This window comes from Neophocaena asiaeorientalis, unplaced genomic scaffold, assembly GCF_003031525.2.
Source record: "Neophocaena asiaeorientalis asiaeorientalis breed wild unplaced genomic scaffold, Neophocaena_asiaeorientalis_V1.1 scaffold581, whole genome shotgun sequence".
NCBI lineage: Eukaryota > Metazoa > Chordata > Mammalia > Artiodactyla > Phocoenidae > Neophocaena > Neophocaena asiaeorientalis.
The window spans coordinates 1789957-1810538 of record NW_020172732.1 but is presented as its reverse complement, the minus strand read 5'-3'; the positions used below and the strand labels follow the sequence as shown (position 1 = coordinate 1810538).

At 36.7% G+C, this 20582-nt stretch overlaps 1 protein-coding gene across 6 annotated transcripts in view; it reads right to left on the bottom strand.

The window, feature by feature from the left end:
• PATJ (PATJ crumbs cell polarity complex component) overlaps positions 1-20582 on the bottom strand; it is a 336033-nt gene that overhangs the window by 240443 nt on the left and 75008 nt on the right. For 5 of the 6 annotated variants that reach the window (XM_024740399.1, XM_024740403.1, XM_024740400.1 and 2 more), the window contains exons 17-18: positions 4667-4876; positions 661-777 (exon numbers count right to left, since the gene is read on the bottom strand). In XM_024740399.1, coding sequence (XP_024596167.1) covers positions 661-777; positions 4667-4876 — 327 coding nt within the window. The remainder of the gene's footprint in view (positions 1-660; positions 778-4666; positions 4877-20582) is intronic. The other variant, XM_024740405.1, reaches the window with a different exon arrangement.

Genomic DNA, 20582 nt, shown 5'->3' with positions numbered 1-20582 from the left:
AGAATATCAAAAGACAGTTGGTATCAAGTAAAGCAAAACCATACTCTAACTGCAAGAAGCAAAATAAACACAATTCATTTTAAGAATAAAAAGGGAAAAGCTTCAAAATATACTTTCTAATACTAAAACATAAAGTAAGTTTGACTAAATAACTCTTTTCTTTAGAAAGTATTCAATAAGAAGTTGTATAGCTCTTATTCTACAGCATTTTTTTTTAATGCAGGTCTATTTTCAAAAATATGTTCTACCCTCAAAATTTTAAGAGTATATTAGTGATATAAAATGAGGTATGCTTGTTCTTTGAAAATGCCTTATACCTGGGCTATGTCATTTATGGAGGCAATGTGATACAAGAGAGAAAAGATTTCAGTTTAAAAAAAATTAATAGGGACTTCCCTGGTGGTCCAGGGGTTAAGAATCTGCACTTCCACTGCAGGGGACATGGGTTTGACCCCGGTCAGGGATCTAAGATCCAGCGTGTCACGCATTGCAGCCAAAAATAAATAAATAAATAAACAAATAAATATTTGTGATTAAAAAAATTAATAAGGGGGGGATTATTTAATTTGTATCTATTTCGCCAAGAAATGAGAGTGAGAACAAGCTTTTGTCTTCTTTATAATAGCAACTGTTTACTTGGGAAATAAATGTACTAAATACCTTGGGTGCTTCAAGTATTAAAGATGAATTTATATCATGAACTGTTCCTGAAATGTCAGTCTTGTCTTCATTATTGTTTGAATGTAAAATATGATTTTCTTCCTCTTTATCACCTTCCTGAAAATAGAAGCACTTTTAATTTTTAATTATTTTAGCATGACTGAAGAACTGTTTTTGTCAACCATGAAACTTTTTTTTTATTGAGTTCTAATTGACATTAAACATTATATTAGTTTTAAGTGTACAACATAATGATTTGGTAGATGTATATGTTGCAAAATAATCACCACGATAAGTTTAGTTAATAACTCAAATTTCAAATATACAATACAGTGTTGTTAACTATAGTCACCATGCTATACCTTACATCCTTAGGACTTATAACTGGAGATTTGTATCTTTTGACCACCTTCACCTATTTTGCCCACCCCCAGCCCCCAACTCTGGCAACCAAAGAAGTACTTTTGTAATGAAGAAAATATCTTAGTTTCAAACGCTTTTCAGATTAATTCTTATCTTTCCATTAAATGCAAGTACACGATAAAATTTATGTAAATTGTTTTATTAGACCAAATTTTTCTTTAATAACCAAAAAAAGCCATGTTCAGGTCAAAGCTTCTCAAACTTTTTATTCTTTTTAGGTATTCCTTAAAGAAAAAAATCACTTTCCCAGGAAGAGACCTTAACATTAAGAAACACCTAAGTTTATACAGAGTGATACTCAAAAATATTTAACAATGGTACAGGGTAGCCACTCTCCGTCAGAAGGGAGACAATCATCATGGTTCCTACCAGCTCAGCATCAGTCCCAGGTAATAACACAGCTACAATTTATCAAGTCCTAGCTATATATCAAAATCTATGGTAAACACTTTTACGTGCTTTGTCTCAGCTTAATCTTTATAGCAATTCTATTAGGTCAGGATTTTTAGATTTACATGAAAATAACATCAAATAGATATATATCTCACAGGCACAGGTTTTAGCACTTTAAATATATCAATTCATTTAATATATTTATTAATATATTAATACATATTCTAAGAAGTAGGTGCTCTTATTAACCTCATTTTACAGATGAGTAACACAGGCACAGTAATTTGCTCTAAGGTACATAACTAGTCAGTTACACACCCAGAATGTGAGCCCTGGCTGTCTGGCTCTAGAGCCTGTGATCTCGGCTACCATGATTTGTGATCCTAAGTGGGAGCTGGTGAGGTTAAATAACTGGCCCAAGGACACACAGCTTTGCAAATCACAGAACTAAGCAAAATCCCACAGATGTCTGGCTCAAGAACTCCATTGCCAGCTCTGTCCTGTGGGTTCTGAAGATACAATGTACTTTTTAAAGTCAGTTCACTCATTTTTTATCTGTGACATCTGAGGTGAGTTTGTGGAAAAGAGAAAGTTAAGTCACATTTCTGGTTAACATGAAACTATACAGATAATAACTTTCTACATAAGACTATAATGCAAGATTATAGAATACCTATATTATATAGATAGTATATATCTATATGGTACAAGACTTAATAAAAAATAATTCTATGCTCCTGTTACATATTTCATAGTCTTTTTGCACCAAATTGACTTTGGACCTTCTTATTCATACTCTCTTCGGTTCTCCTGAGGACTGAGCAAATGCTCAGCAAACATTAAGTGATGAGATAAGTGGCCACCAACTGGACCATGAGAGAGAGAGACAGAGAAATAGAGAGACCTCAGAGAATATCCATGCATCACTATTTACAGCTCACAGACAGTTTTGCTAAAAGAACCCAGATGTTAAAGAAGGAATTACTTAGAAATTTTTAGTGGAATCATCACTAAGTGTTGAAAGTGACCTTTTCTCGAATTCCTTCACTGGCCTCCCAACTCCCCAGCATCCTGGCAGCCTTCTACTCACTGAGGGAAGCCTAGGCAAAGGTCCACCTCACAATTACTGCGTTCCAAAATCCTCTCAGAGCAAGGCTCCAAGGTCCCGAGGTTTGTGCAGCTCTACCTCTGCCAGAAATAGCACAGGAATCCACAGCCAGTTGTTACTAAGTTCTGTTCTTTACACTGCCTGAGACTTCCTTCAATTGCTTCAAAGTAAAGTCACACTGCTTAGGTCCTATAGATCATAAATAGTTGGGACTTTCTCTGGTAACCCAAATAATCAGGCAAATAATCATCAGGGAAAATCTAGACAAAGCTCTTGCCACAATCCAAAATACCAAGATGAGGTCCCATAAAAATAATAAGTTTCCCCTCCTTAATTTGTCCAAAAATCAAACTGGGTATCTCATGGTATATACTGACTATGGCAACACTCACACACCAAATACACAATATAAAGTCAAGAACTTGACTTAGCTATGTGCTATATTCCATTTCAACATGTTTAAAGTATCTGATAGGTGTAATATATAGGCATCTTGATGTATAATATGTGAAGAATAATAAAGTAATATATGAAGGTCACGTGAGGTTCCCCAATGCAAAAATACTACGTGTAATACATGACTCTATGTCTATAAATGAACATATGTAACAATATCTATAATAGACAGATCTCTAGCTATATACCTATTTATCTATATGAACACTTGTAGTGTGCTAATATATTTCACAGAATAAAAGAATTTTAGAGTTAAGAAAGATCTTATGAATTCTCTAGCCTTTTTAAGTCTTTTCAGAAATGAAAAAGTAGGCTCAGAAAAGTGCTGTACCTATGATCGAATTACTGGTATAGTGCTTCTCAAAGGGCAAAACTTCTGCATCAGAACTACGCCAGTGACTCACTGAAGAGGCAGATTCCTGAACAGCACACGAGAATCACTAAATCAGAATCTCCGAGAGTAGGACCTGGGAAACTGCATTTTAACCATCTCCAAGGTGATTCTTACGTGTATCACATATCATTGAATTTGAGACCCACTGGGCTAACTTGTAGCAAAGTTAGAAACAGAGCCCAGATTTCTTGAAATCCAGTCCAACACTCTACTACAACCATGCTATCTGTTTCAGACAGGCGGCATGAAACTAAACTTGTGACAACAAATTAGAATAGGAACATATAGCATTGTGGCTAAGAGTACAGGGTATGAAGCCACTCTGCTGAGTTTATATTCCAACTCTCCCCCTTACTAGTTATATTACCTTGCATAAGTTACTCAGCTCTGTGTCTTGACTAACTCAATACATAGTAGTGGTAATAAGAGGACTACCTCCTCTTAAAGTTCCTATGATGACTAAATTAGTGCATGTAAAGAGCCTAAAATACTGAGTGACATATATAAGCACTCAATAATACTTTAATGCCGCTTGAAAATTATCATCAAGTATTTTTTTTACATTGGGGAACCTCAATAGCACCATAACTAATAATACTTCAGTCAGAAAGAGTGATCTAGGGAAGTTGCAGGAAAAAAGAAAAAGAAAAACAAACAGTGATCTGACACAGCACTTGAGATTAAACAATAAGATGACTTCAGGATGGCTTGACCATATTGGAGTTTAGATGCTAGGGGTTACAAGGCACATTGATGGTCAGAAAATCATATTAAAATCTTACTGAGATATGGTTAACTAGATTTCAACTTACCAAGCCATCTCGACATCATGCCCAAATGAAAGTTAAAACACATAAACATACTTATTTTAATTTATAACATAAGGAATGTAATGAGAACTTAGAAGTCTGTGTTAAAAGTATAAAGATAAAAGTAGTAGCAGTAGGACTAGTAATATTGGTAGCTAGCACTGATGTAGTAATGTGCTAATAAGCACTTAACAAATATCATCTTTAATCCTCAAAATCCTATGGGGTAGACATTTTTTTTCTGAAAATTAAGTCAAGGACGTTAAGAAACTTGCACAGACACATGTATAGTAAGCAGTGGAACAGGGATTCGAAGCCAGGTGTATTTGTCTGCAAAATCCATGTTCTTAACTACTGATATTATCAATATCCTATAATGATATAGTATTATCATTTCCTATATTAACAAAATTCGACACTTACCACCAAAGGCTTACAGATGCCAAGGTGTACAATGCCTGGTGGCACAGCTTTCAACACTTCCACAGCTTCAGCAAGTGTGGTGTTGTCCAAACAGTATTCATTGACTGAGACCAGGCGGTCTCCAGGTAATAGTTCTCTGCCTCTTTCTGCCACACCATCTGCCACCAGGGAGCGAATCACAATGACTGATCTTGTGGGATCTAAGGGGTCCTAAGGATCAAGCAAAAAAGAAAGATGAGTCAGTTCCCTAAAAACAAATATATAGCCTTAAGACAAGTATGTGGACAGTTATACCTCAGCGATATTGTGGGTTTGGTTCCAGACAACTACAATAAAGCGAATATCACAATAAAGTGAGTCACATAAGTTTTTTGGTTTCCCCAGTGCATATAACAGTTATGTTTACACTATACTGTAGTCTACAAAGTGTGCAATAACATTATGTCTAAAAAAACAATGTCATACCTTAATTTAAAAATACATTATTACTAAAAAATGCTAACCATCATCTAATGACACAGGGTTGCTGCAAACCTTCAATCTGTAAAAAATGCAATATCTGCGAAGTGCAAATAAAGCTAAGCACAATAGAAAAGGGTATGTCTGACTCATGAATCTCATTTGACTATTTACTTTATGTGTCCAGTATTCTGGTAGTATTCTTCCAAAAACAAAATCTATTAAAATATCACTCTAGGGCTTCCCTGGTGGCGCAGTGGTTGAGAGTCCACCTGCCGATGCAGTGGACACGGGTTCGTGCCCCGGTCCGGGAAGATCCCATATGCCGCGGAGCGGCTGGGCCCGTGAGCCATGGCCACTGAGCCTGCGCGTCCAGAGCCTGTGCTCCACAACGGGAGAGGCCACAACAGTGAGGGGCTCGCGTACCAAAAAAAAAAAAAAAATATCACTCTATATATCCACACAAATATCAGCTTGTATCAAGATAAAGACATAACCTTAACAACTTCATTGCATGTCTGAGTGCTCAATACATATAAATTTCTTTTTTAAAGTTTTGATGATCGATATTTTGTTGGACCACATGAGATCTGGGGAGAGTTGGAAAAGAATCTCTGACATCCTTAAGCATAGTCATACTATGGACCAAAGACAAGCCCATCTATTACTGCTCTTGGGCAATAAGTAGGCTCCAAAAGTAGTGTACTATGGGAAATGATACTGCATTCTTAGGCATTTCACCAGTATAAAATCTTCTTGCTAAATCACTTAAGTTCCAAAAAGACATGGAAACCATGGCATATACCACTGCCTTTAAAAAGTATGTTTAAAAATAACATAACCTAAAATTATGAGATGGTATAGGTACCCCTAGGTGAGAATTATTCTAATACAGAGGAACTGAATATCAATTCATGAACAAAATCATTGTGCAAATCCCTCTCATCCGCTGGGAGGGCCCCATATTTCTTTTCATTAAGCACGGAAGATAACACTGACACTCTATAAATACATTTGGCTAATAAAAACCAATTTATAGCCACACTATTATTTTTTATTTTGTTCACCAAACACTGATATATAGCACTTACTATGTGTCAGGCTCTGTTCTAAGTGCTTGACAATCATTAATGCAGCTAATCCTTACAACAAATTCCAGGATGTGGGTAGATTTATTGTCTGTATTTTACAAATGAGGACGCTGAAGGTCAGAAAGTTAAGGAAACTTGCCAAGATCACCCAGCTGGTGAGTGGCAGAGCCAGGATTCAAACTCAGTCTGGCTCCTAAGCCCTTCTCTTAACCATTGTGCTCTGCACCATAATAATAATCAGAACAAATTGGAAATAAAGAGTTATGAATGGAAAAGAAACATCCATGTGGAAATCTTATGGTTGAATAGAATCTCTTACTTGTCCTAATGGTGGAGGTATATGATACAATTACTAAACCTCAAACTTCGTAAGGGAGAGAAAAAAAATAAATCTCACCCTTAACATCACTCGCTTGGTTTGTCTATTTTGCTCCTACTGCTTCATTATGTACATACTGTTCCATAAAGGCAAAATGTAGTAGCATGAGATTCTACTACTGTTACTTTCTATTAAACCCTTCCTGAGAAAGTAGAAACTACCACGTTTTGTGTTAGAATGGTAAGACTTTGGAATTAGTAAAGTGAGAATTTGCCAAGTTCCAGGCTATGTCTGTTTGAAGTGGCTGATGGTTCTTTGGAAGGTTTCTGCTGCAGTTTTCTATACCTCTCTGTTGTAGACATCAAAGCTTATTTTCAACACTGCATGGAATCTTAACCAAATATACCATATTTAAATCAACAGAGGCTATAGAGCAAATTCCTTGAAAAATGCCTTCAAACAACTTGACTTTCCTTAACTAAATCTTGCTTTTCCACTACCAAGTCAAGAGATTCTTGGTAAATTTCTCACATGCTCTGTTGTAATAACACCACATACTAATAAAGAGAATTGAAAGTAAAAATAGTCATGGGAACTCACTAATAAAGTACCGTGTTAAACTATAATGACACCAATATTTTCAAGTAGAGGGAGCTATTGCATAGGAAGAGAATAAGGGACCTCCCAAAAAAAAAAAAAAAAGAGTACAGTGGGATATCAGCAGCGATCAGTGCAGTAATATAAAAGAGCTGTCTATTTTGTCACCAGCAACCATGAATCACAACACACTTTTTCATTCTGAAATATGAAACCATTACATTTGAAGTTTGACACACTAATAAATAAGCTGTACAATTATGTCCTTCATTTAGGCTGTCAGGTTCTGATGGAAGGCTTTTTTATTGGGGGGGGAGGGAAACTATAAAACAGCTTATTCCCTTCATGAAATGCACAGAAAGCAGCTAGCATTACTTCATATTAGTAATTACTAAACTTTCTTAGAGAAAACTGCAACAGTGAAATACACCAAAAGCAAATAAATGATTTCACTGGGTGGGTGTGAGCCATCTCTGCAGTTCCATATAACACCTAAGCAAAAAGTACTATTTTTTACCCAAATAAATAGTGAACTGGTTTTCAAAATGCAACCAGTTGAAATGATAATTAGAAACATTTCAAAGAAAGATTACCAGGAAATAATGGAAATAGAAAATAGATTAATAGATTTCCCTTATTATAGAAAAATCATGGTGAGCATTTATTTATACAAAATGCAACCTTCTTTAGACCGCAAACTAGTACCAGGTGTGCCTGCTTACTAAAATTTATTCAGGCTTGGACTTCCTAGTTATTCTAAACACTAAATCCAATCTACCATCCCTTTTCCTGGAGGAAAGAAGCCAACGGCAGCTTCTTTGTCACTTAAAAAAAGACAAACCACCCACTACTGAAGATACCCCATTATGGATAATCACCACTGCATTTTCCATGATGACTTTTCTGACCAGGTAATCTCTCACATAGCTAAATGGAGTTGCTTTAATGAGTAACAGTCATTTCCTTTCATGGTCATCACATGTAGTAGCCACCCTATGGAAGAACAGCAGCTGCTACTGCCTACCAGGGTGGCTACTATTCTTGAGGCTTTGCCACATACGACATGCTTAAAAGCCAGGCTGCTTCTCATCAGAAAAGTCTGTTTTCTGAAAATGTAGTCTACAATATCATACCCATGTTAAATCCAACAAAATGTTATAAAGATATTTCTCGAGACCTCTACCCAACTTCTAGACCCTATCCAGATTTTTTCAAGTCCCCATCAGTTTTTATCAACTTTTATCATAATTTTAAAATCTCTAATTTTTCTTATTTTGGTAAACAACACTGTAAGGAACATTGTATTCAAGAATCAAGATGTTGTTTTAGGCTAAACAGCCAACAGGGGGTACTAAATACCAACCACAGAACACAAGATATATCATCTTTTACTATTCAAGCCATTCTCCTCTTCTGAAAGATGTTTTTTCCTATTTATTCAAAATCCTTATATTCTTACACATGTTCTAACAGTATCCTGTATGTCTGCTTTAACTCAACCATTTATGAAAGTCATTCCCTACAGCTCTTAAAAACTCCTACAATCAATTAGGCACAGCCAAATTTCATCAGAATGCTACGTGGGAAGACAGGAGCTCTAAACCTGAATTCTCCTCGCTACTTAGCTATGAAATCCGAAGAGAACCAATCTAACTGCTCCGTCTCACAGGTGAATAAAGTGCCTGAAGAAAAGCTCATATGAGGATTTTTGAGGTCTCTTGAAGTGATACTAATGTTTGATAGTTATTATAAACACAAGAAGTTTCAATGTTGGGGGAAATCCAAGGTGACAAACAGACTTCTCTCCTCCCATAGTCCCTGAGTGGCACTGCCATACACCCAAGCACTCACTCACTCTCTCTCACCTTTTCACTGGGTTGCTGGCTAAGGCATGTCAACTGACCTTCTGTCTCTTCTATCCGATCCTTTCTCTCCATTCCTGCTGCACTGCCTTGGTGCAGCTTCTCATTATTTCTCTCCTATGCAACTGCTTCAGTCTTCCCAAAGGTCTACCTGTCTCCAATCTTACCCTCTTCAGTCTATTGTCTACAGAGAGAAAATAATGATTTTTAAAGATAAAAATGGGATTACAATTCCTCCCCTGCATAAAATATTTCAGTGACACCCACTGCCTTCACGATAAAGTGCTCTTTGGCAGAAAAATTCCTTCAGATCTGCAGTTTAGTCTCATCTCCCCTTGCTCTTCCCACATGTACCACTGCTCACCCCCAATCTGCCCCACACATTGTCCCAACAATCCAGAACTACTGAAGTTCAGGACTGTGGAAGGCTTTGGTATGCTTCACGATATTCTACAAACCATTCCATCTGCCAGGAATGTTCTTCCTGCCACACTGCCACTTATCTGTATCTTTGCCACCAGAGTCAACTCACATGTTTCCTCCAAGGAGAAGCTTTCCCTGACTTCCTGAAGAAGACTCAAGCACTTCCTACTCTGTGGTTATCTCTAAACCTAAAAAAAGACCTTCCATTATAGCATTTGTCATAATATAGTTTCCTCACTGTCCTTGACCTTTTAGAATAAGTTAGGCCCTCCTGCTAGATGTATACACAGCATGTTGCATTTTTCCTATTACAACTCTTTTGACATTCTACTGAAATTATTTTAACCATCTTCCCTACTAAAACTAAGCTTCATGAGAGCAAGGATATGTTTGCTTATTTGCTACTTTATTTCCTGGGCCGACTACAGTGCCTGCCACAGAGAAGGGACTGAACAATAGCTGAAATATCAAATGACTGAATCTATTTAGGTTCTCTCTCCTTGCTGGACTTCAAGTACAGCTATAAGGCAAAGGCTACACCCCGTCATATGTGAATAACAACAACAACTGTTAACACTTACTGAGGTCTTGCCATGCCAGGCATGATCTAAATACCTTACTTCATTGAACCTATTTAATTAATCCTCACACCAACATGAGGTAGGTTCCATTATTATCCCTAATTTCCAGATGAGAAAACTAAGGCAGAGGAAAATTAAATAACTTAACCAAAACACACAGTTGATAAGTAGTAGAACCAGAATTTAAACCAGCCAGTTAAGCCCCAGAGTTCATGCTGTTAGCCACTATGTCATGCAGCTTCTTAAGGTGTTTGCTAAATGAATGAATGTTGAAAGAAGGCAAATTGTTAGAATATATATTTATTACTTTGCCAAAGTGTATAAAACTGAGTCCCTAAAGTACCACACTTGGCCACTAGAGGTTTATATGTTGGTACCTAGTTGATGAAAGTTAGAACAGAATGTGCAGCGTGCCTCCATGGACAGCTAAAACATGCATTTGTTTGCCAGATTTTAATTCACACTTAACGTTCCCAAGAATCCATTCCTTTGGTGTCCTTTGGACACCTTCACACGAACATATACAAACATGTTACAATCCTTGTTCCCAAATGGATGGAATTCAAAGTTCAGAAGTGTCTATAAAATGTATTATATGAATATTTGTGTACATTCCCACAGATCAAAGAGACCAGGGTTTACATAAACTAAAGCACTGTACAGCGGTGTCACCTGGGGCAGAGAGGTGCTTCAGTTGAAACTGGGCTCTCTCAGAGACAAGGATATCAACCAGAAGATGTAGAGAGCTCTAGTCTTAAAGCTGCTCCAAAACTAAAACTACAAATACAGGTAAGCAACCATGGCAAACTCAGTGGAAAGGCATGAAGCAGAAAATGCTACATAAAGAGGAGACAGAGGAAATGAACATGAAGCGCTCACATTTAATAAATTGGCCAATGCCTCAGTAAAAGGCATTTTTTAAAATAAGAGGAATATGAGACATACACCAAGGACAATTCTGACATTCAACATTTATATGTTTGCAGTATTACCCCAATAAAGGAAAACAAAAATCAAGGTGTTACAAGGACTTGACTACATGGATTCAAAATAAAGGATAACTAGGACTTCCCTGGCGGTCCGGTGGTTAAAACTCCACGCTTCCACTACAGGGGGTGTGGGTTCGATCCCTGGTCAGGGAACTAAGATCCTGCATGCTGCATGACACAGCCAAAAAATAAAAATAAAGATAAAAAATTTTTAAAACGAAAATTTAAAAAAATAAAGACAAACAAAAAATAAAATAAAGGATAACTTTTGGGTTGTTCTTGTTTTAAAAATCTATTCTATCACCCAAACTTTTAAAAATGTTAAATAATGGAATAAGAGGACTTCCCTGGTGGCGCAGTGGTTGAGAATCCACCTGCCAATGCAGGGGACACGGGTTCGATCCCTGGTCCAGGAAGATCCCACATGCCTCGGAGCAACTAAGCCCGTGCGCCACAACTACTGAGCCTGCACTCTAGAGTCCACAAGCCACAACTACTGAAGCCCAAGTGCCAAGAGCCCGTGCTCCGCAACTAGAGAAGCCACCACAATGAGAAACCCGTGCACCACAACGAAGAGAAGTCCCTGCCTGCAGCAACTAGAGAAAGCCCACACACAACAATGAAGACCCAATGCAGTCAAAAAAAATTTTTTAATAAATTAATTAATTAAATTTTTAAAAAGGCTTATTTTCACTTTTAAAAAAAATAATGGAATAAGAATGTAGTGACCACAATAGGATGGCAAAGAGATAGACAATAGTTTATTTCAGATAAAAACTTGGGTACAAATTATTTACCTTTGATAATGTTGACACTTATTGACAAGTGAGTACAATAAAACAAAGGTGGCCTACAGTAAACTCATGAGAGGAAATACGGTTCATTCATACAGCCTTAATTCTATGTCATTAAAGTTCTGTGCTGTTAGACAGCTCACCACACCAAAATACCTGCTCTCCTGTATTACAGGAGTCCTTCCCCAAAGTGAAATGATTCCAAAGAATGACTAGAAAAACAACTTCAAACAACTGTGAAACAGAAAGCGCTCTACAAATCAGATCTCCTAACCAATGAATTCAATGTTGTGGTGACATTATTACAGAACTGGGCTACTGAGCTTCACTCTACAAACAGTTATTCACATTAGTGTGAGGAATTATGTGTCAAAGATAATTTGAAAGGATCTACATAAATTTCTGGATAACATGAGGCAGCTAGCACATACTATTTGATAAGAGAATTGCTCCAACTTAATAATGGTTAACTGAGGGAAAACTATGAAAGCAGCAAGGAGCCCAATATAACAAAATTTACCATTTTAACCATTTATTTTTGAATTTTATTTTATTTTTTATACAGCAGGTTCTTATTACATTTTAACCATTTTTAAGCGTACAGTTCAGTGGCAAGTACATTCACATTGTTGTACTACCATCACCACTTTTTTTTTTTTTTTTTTGGCTGCACTGAGCAGCTTGCAGGATCTTAGTTCCCTGACCAGGGATTGAACCCAGGCCACCGCAGAGAAAGCTCCAAGTTCTAACTGCTGGACTGCCAGGGAATTCCCCCATTTCACTATTCAACTCCAGAAATTTTTCATGCTCCCATACTGAAACTCTATATCCATTAAGTGAGTCCCCATTTCCCCACAATGACTATTTTGCTTTCTATCTCTATGAATTTGTTCTAGGTTTGAAGACTATACTCTTAAATGTGGCAATTACTTTTTGAACTAAAGAGTAGTAAGTTAAAATCTAAATGAATTAACAGCTAAATAATTTTTAAAATAAGATCCCAAGGAAGTTACTGAAATGGAGAACACAGAAAGAAACCATTAAGTTTAAAAGGGAGACAGCTAGCTATTTCATCATGGAGGTAGGCAGAAGAAGGAATTGAGTACAAAGAAGAGCAAAGCAAATGTTCTTTTACACACACACACACAGAGACGTACACATCTTAAGGAAAAAACAATGATCTGCAGAAGGTCTGATGCACAGCTGGCATGAATAAAATGTCCACTGTGAACGATGTCAGTCAGAAAACAGGAATCCAAAGATTTTTCTAAAAAGAAGAAAATATACGTAAGAGAGACAAGGAAGACAGCCATTCAATCCACTAGTGGTAGGATGGGTGTTGATTAGAAGTCAAGGAACAAGTTTTGAGCCCCCAGCCTGACTGTGTAGTTTCACAAGTTCTTCATTTTTCTGAGTCAGTTTCTTCAATTGTAAAATGAGAAAGTTGGATACATGACAGTTGTGATCTGTTCCCCTAACTCCAAAATTCTGTAACTAAATTTGACAGAATATCTTGAGTCAAATTTGTCATTAATTTCTACCAAAACATTCACAAAACCACTATAAAAAGTAGGGAATGACAGAAGTTAATTCAAAACACAGCATCAGCAATGAAAAAGACTACACTTTGGTCACAAACATGGTAAAATTGTAGTTAGTGATGTCTTTTAAGAACTCATAAAAATGCCACTAACTACGCAATATCTAACTTCTGAGTATTCTACCATCAAAACAAAAGATATAACAAAATATATACATGTACTCTTTCATAAAAGGAATATTAAAACAACTTTTTTGCCATTTTTAGACAGCAACAAAGACAAGTCAGAGACTATTACTTGAATTTAAATCACTAGAATAGTTCTGGTTTAAGAATGCAGGATGTAATTATTTATACTAAATGAGCATCTTCTGATTTGACCAACAAGCTAAGCATTTACTTTTAGGAAAGAGAAATAAATGTATTTATAGTGAATGCAAGGCAATAAGTAAATGATTCTAATGAATAATGACTAAGCTATCTTATCAGAATCTAACCCCATTTTTTACTATTTTATAGTATAGCCAAGTTTTATACAAATCATACCAATTACCACAACACCATCATGTTCAAAGTAAGTGCCCACAAAATACTTTCAGTGCACTCAAGATAAATTAAACTGATATGGTTCCTGGCTCCTTGTGTCTTATTACTTCCTTAATACTATTAGACATTAAGAATAGATTTTTCCACACATCATACATAGAACGAAACAGTCTCTGAGTAGCACAGTAAGTACAGCACACAAGGCAATTAAAGGTGCAATGGAGGGCTTCCCTGGTGGCACAGTGGTTAAGAATCCACCTGCCAATGCAGGGGACACAGGTTCGAGCCCTGGTCCAGGAAGATCCCACATGCCGTGGAGCAACTAAGCCCACGCCACAACTACTAAGCCTGTGCTTTAGAGCCCATGAGCCACAACTACTGAGCCCGCATGCCACAACTACTGAAGCCTGCATGCCTAGAGCCCGTGCTCCACAACAAGAGAAGCCACTGCAATGAGAAGCCTGCGCACCACAACAGAGTAGCCCCCGCTCGCCGCAACTAGAAAAGCCCATGCCCAGCAATGAAGACCCAACACAGCCAAAAATAAATAAATTTAAATAAAATTTTAAAAGTACAATGGAAAAGAGGTGCATAGAGAAACTTGCTAAAAGATCAAAATATAGTCTAAAATGGAGGAAAAATACATAAGCTTGCACATAATTTTATTCTGTATAATTTCATGCTTTAAAAATCTATTTTAAACATCATAATAATTGGTTCAAGCAGAGGCCCACGACTTTCTCTCATCCCCTTCTAGTCTCCTAGTTGACATTCTCCTTGGATACTAAACATTATCTTTGGATGTTTCATCTCCTGAAAATTTTATGTCATGCTGTAATTGTTTACGTACTTACTGTTCACTCCTGGCCCAGGACTTTCGCTAGCTGTGAGGAAAACAAAACAAAACAAACCACACAACTGTCCTTTATCTCAAAGTCCCATCACCTGGCTGAAATGGCTGGGGTTCCACCAGGCTGATGGTAGTACTACTCAAGGACAAAGTCACACTCTCTATTAAAATTACATTAGTTGAAATGTGAGTATACCCAACACGACCAAACTATGCACTTAAAAATTAAGATGGTAAATTTTGTGTTACGTGTATTTTACCCAAAAAAATTGTAAGAAGAAAATGAATTTATAAATAAGAAATATCCCATTATCTTCCAGAAAAAAACTATATTAGTTGAAAGTTATTATGATGATGCAAGGAAAGTATAGACACACAAAACTTTTAAAAGCTTTTTAAATATTAGTTTTGGAATTTATTTTAATTTTCCAAAGAAATCACTCTCAACTTAAGCTAAACAGTTACAAATACCAGCTGAGCAACTTCCCTGGTGGAGCAGTGGTTAAGAATCCGCCTGCCAATGCAGGGGACACAGGTTCAAGCCCTGGTCCGGGAAGATCCCACAAGCCACGGAGCAACTGAGCCGGTGTGACACAACTACTGAGCCTGTGCTCTAGAGCCCGCGAGCCACAACTACCGAGCCCTTGTGCCACAACTACTGAAGCCTGCGTGCCTAGAACCCATGCTCCACAACAAGAGAAGCCACCGCAATGAGAAGCACGAGCATTGTAATAAAGAGTAGCCCCTGCTCACCGCAACTAGAGAAAGTCCGCGTGCAGCAACCAAGACCCAATGCAGCCAAAAATGAATTAAAAAAAAAAAAACCAGCTGAGTGGTACTGTTCAAGTTGTTTAATCTCTGAGACTCGAGTTTCTCATTGTAAGTGGAAATAACAATAATACAGATTTTGTAAAGTTGTTAAAAGCATTAAATGAGATAAGGCATGATACGTGCTCGGAAAGCCCATAGTCATGACTCCATAAGTGCTTTTACTCTTATTCTTGCTATTACTCCTTCTGTTTCTGTTACTATGAAGATAATGGAAAAGAATTTGAAATGACATATGTGTTTGAGGACAGACTTAGGAGCCCAGTTCCACTAAACAATTGGATAATCCTGAGCAAATTCCTTAACCTCTTATCATCAGGTTCCTCATCTATAAAATGAAGATGATTATAGGACCTACCTCGTGAGGTTGTAGAGATAATTAAACCAGTGTGTGTGAGCAGTACATAATTACTAGCTATTATTATCATGGGAAATGGTGGTCATATTTTATAAATGTTAGATCCGAAAATTTCTCAAAGGATTTTTCATTAAAAGGAATAAAATATGAAAGCTTAGATAGATTAATATTAAACAGTTCACAGCTACTAAAGAAAGTCAAGACATAAAATCAGGGCCAAGTTATCAATTCCAGGACACTTCCGTTCCTGGAATGTCCACTACCTGTTTGTGTGCAAGTCATGCCTCAGTTCCCCATCAGGACTCTCTGGGTCTTAAGAAACAATCATCACGAAATCTCTTAGTCTTACTTCTACCACCGCTAAAATCATAATGTATTATAGAGTTGTTCCCAAGTCTGTTTCATCTATTATATTTTAACATATGCTTATTTATCCACTGTCTCTCTACTCCCAATTGAATTTAAATTCCATGAGGACACAGGGTCTATTGTCTGTTTTGTTTATTGCTATATTCCCAGTGTCTGGAACAGTGCCTGACACAGAAGATGCCCAATACACATTTGTTAAATACACACTTGAAAGGTAGTATATCTTTTCATCTTTAATCCTGCATACTAGCTCATAAGTGATCAATAATTTTTTGGAGGGAAATAATAACAGGTATAGCAAGTCTGTGCTCAGATTCTATTTTTAAAAATCATCATCATCATCACCATCATCATTTTTCAGTAACTAGTAACACATTATTTTATGCCCAGAAAAGTGTGGGCATTTATATACATCTTTTATTTAGTCTTTATAACTTTATAAGGAAAATATTATTTCTATTTTAGAGATTATTATATAAGAAAGACTAATAGGCTTGTCCGAAGTCCTAGTAGGGTGTCATAGCCAGAAGGCAAATCCTGGTCCTTTCTGACTCTATGTTGAAAGTGCCATATTGGTGAACAAAATATCTGATTAAAATAAAACACAGAGGGAAGAGCTGAAAGGGGAACCTGAGCCCTAGAAAGTCGTGTGTCCAGATCAGGCAGCCAATCTCCTTTCATGCATTGTTAACAAATTAGGCCTTTGGTACCAGAAGGAGGCAACACCACTTCCTGGCGCTCACTGGGGAAAGCAAGGCTCCTCTGGATCACTGTCCGGCTCCAAACGACACCCACAAACAGGTCAGAGCCGTACAAAAAAACACGCCTTAGGAAAACAGGTTCTCAATACCTGTTGGTGGATCTGATTCCATCTTTCTGCCATACTCTAGGAAGGGCTATGACTTTCATTTACTAGCACGGTTCTCAATGTTGACACCAGAATCCAGTGGGGACTTTCAAAACACACCCACACCTAGAGATAGAGGAACACTGGTGATAAAACACCTCTGGAGACTGTTTCCTCTTTAGACCAACTCCTTTTAAAAAAAAAAAAAAGTTATTGTTCTGTTTTTCCTTACATGGGAGACAGATGCATAGCCGGCCTGACATTCACTAACTTCCTGGAATATCTTGAGCATTTCATAGGAGAGACAGAAGTACCGGTATTGCAGTAAACCTGAGCACCTTTATGCCTATATTTTAGCTCTCCATGGTCGTTTCATAAACACTAATATATACTGTTTGGCCATCTCTGGAATACTCACTAACGGTAATATAACAAATGTATCATTTTCAGACTCTCCTCCTCAGCAATGCCTTCTAGTGTGATGCAGAAACAGTCCTTATGAAACATTTGTGAAAAGGAGAGCTACCCTAGGAGAAAGCACCACCGGCTGACAAGCATTTGCCGCTTGCCCTCTATTCTCTCTCTCCCCCCATTAGACACAATGGGATTTTTTGGCCAAATTCGTATTCCAGAGGAGCCATGAAATTCCCTCAAAGTTCAACATCAGGCCTGACTTAAGATCTTTGAGGCCTCCTGCTAATATCATCCCCCTGCAGCTGCCTCACTAAGGCGAGCTTTTGATCTGTACTATCTGGATTTCAAGCTGATATACACACAGCCTCTTTGATCTCTTATTAAGTGGCTTCTGGTCTCCTGATGCCTTTAGTCTTGCTGCACTGCGGTGTTTGGAAGTCAGTCATCATCCTACAAACTCCACACACCAGGAGCGGGCCCCCTTCATTCACCCACTTCGCAGGCTTGAAAAGCAATCTTTAAGCCATGAGAGAATTTCCCCAGTAGCCACAATCAATCCACTCCATGAACACACTACTAAGAATTATTTTTCAAATGAAGCAGCTTAAAATGATTTAAAGGATACAGAACTTTCCCATAGAGGGAAAGGAAGCAAATCCTCTGTGAAAAGAAATCTTCAGCCCAGTTGGCACTGGAGCTTACAGTACTTTGATGTTAATAAAAATAAATGTGGATAGGATTCAGGGATGGGCAAAGATTGGGACTTTATCAGTCCCAAGTTCCATTAAGCAAAAGTGACCTTTAAATGCAGCTGTGTGGTTTGTACAGAATATATTTCCAAGAACATGGATACTGCCATTAGTAGCAGACTGACTACATTTTGCTCAGTACCAATATCTTAATCATACACAGATGAACTGGAACCAGAGCTCCTTTAAAACAAAAAAGAAGAAGATAAAAACAGCAACAAAAGAAAAAAACCCAAAGAACAGATACTGGTGGCCATGTTATGAGATCCCATGAGCATTAAAGTGGAACTATATAATAACTTACAATATATTACTGTCCTGTAGATCTTAGATTCTGAACCCAACTTAATAATGTTAATAATATAGGTACTACTACATGTTAAAATTATATCAATACCTATCAAATTCTATATCCCAGTTTCTATAAACTAATCAGTTGGCATGAACGTAAAGATACTGGGCTTCCACAAGTTACTAAAGACTATAATGATAGTAGCATTCACCCAAAATCTCAAATCTTGTGGCAAAATTAGAGTCCTTAATTTCTTCCATTTTTAAACTCAATCTTCTGATAAAGAAGATTAAAACTGATGGAAAAAATAGGAATAGATTTTGGGGCACTAATATCATAGTCTCAATATAAATAGTTTATGCCCTCTCTTAACTATAAAGGTCAATAAATTAATTACTGACAATATAAAGTTGAAACAAAGTTGATAGTTGTATATCGCTATCATTTAATCTGTCTATATCATGGAAAACCATTAGCAAAACCATGAATTATGCACTTACTTACACTTTATTTTTCAGGAGAATTATCTAAACAAGGAAATTATATAAGAAGGCATCAATTTTAAGTAGTCTAAATACATGAGTCTGACAAACATTTATGTGCAAGCAGTTTGGTAAAAATGTACCAAAATTTAAAAGATAAATGTTCTTTTGATGAGCAATTCCTCTTCTAGGAAGTTATCACAAGATTTATTCGTACCTTTTTATAAAAGAATATGACAAGGATATCCAATACAGCCTCATTTGAAATACCCACCAACTGGGTACAGGAGCTTGGTTAAATAAATTATTGTACAACAACAATAATATACTATGCAGTCATTAAAAAGAACTAGATAGCTCTATAAATACCAAAATGAAAGAACATATAATTGAGGGGAAAAAAGCAATATGCTGAAAGCGTGTATGACATATTCCATTTATGTATTAAAAAATAAACAACCAGCAAACTACCACTTATATAATCGTGTCTGTATAAAATATCTCTGGGAGGATAGACAAGAAAAACAGGAGTTTTTATCTGGGAGATTAAAAATGAGGGATTATGGTCAGAGGTAGATATACTCATCACAGGACACCATTATGTACCTTTGAATTTTTATGCCCTATGTATATATTACTTATTTTTAAAACATTTCTAATGTACACAAAGTCATTCTGTTGCACATATGATAAGAAAAAAGCCAACTCAAACCACATGCATGAAATGTATACACTCCCTTCATATAATGTTTAAAAATCTTTTAAGGAGAATTCCATTTAACAGAGTAGTCAGGCAGAAACTGCACACTAGGTTCTTCTCACAAATACTGAGGCATAACATATCCAAGACTCAGCAATACTGCAATTTTTTATATTCATACTATTTAAGTTTAATAACCCATTTCTTCTAAGAAACACTAATCACTGTTAATTTTTATAGGGAGGAATATTTTCACTATTATTTTTAGTCAGCCATCTTTTGCCTTTGGTCTTTCAAACAGCTTTTTAAAGTATTACTAAGAGTATTTATATATGAATCACCTCTCAATGGCTGTGCTATTATGCTTTCTATTTTTATCTCTCTCAGTGTCTGAGATAAACCCAAAGCCTTTCAAAAATATCTGCTTTAACAAAAATTGAGTTCAGTCCCCATATCGGGAAGGGAGAGAACTGAGGAATGGGATGTGGGAGGGAGGAGAATTACTGGTTAATAAATTTTACCTGCTAAATCACTGAAATTCAAAAGTATCAAGAATGGCAATATCATGGCTAATGTTCAAAAATTGGATAACGTTAAACATTTCCAGTGAATTATAATCATGAGGGGTTATTCAAAGTTCAACATAAATCAAAACACCAGAAAATATCCACTTGCGATGTTTAACTTAAAAGGTCAAATGAAGGTAAAATCCACATAGTTACAAATTTATTTCAAGCTTTTTGGTAGGAATTAAAAATTACAGATTATCAGACTACCTAACAGTTGCTTCATTACTGAACATTAGCCCACAACAAATTACTTGTAC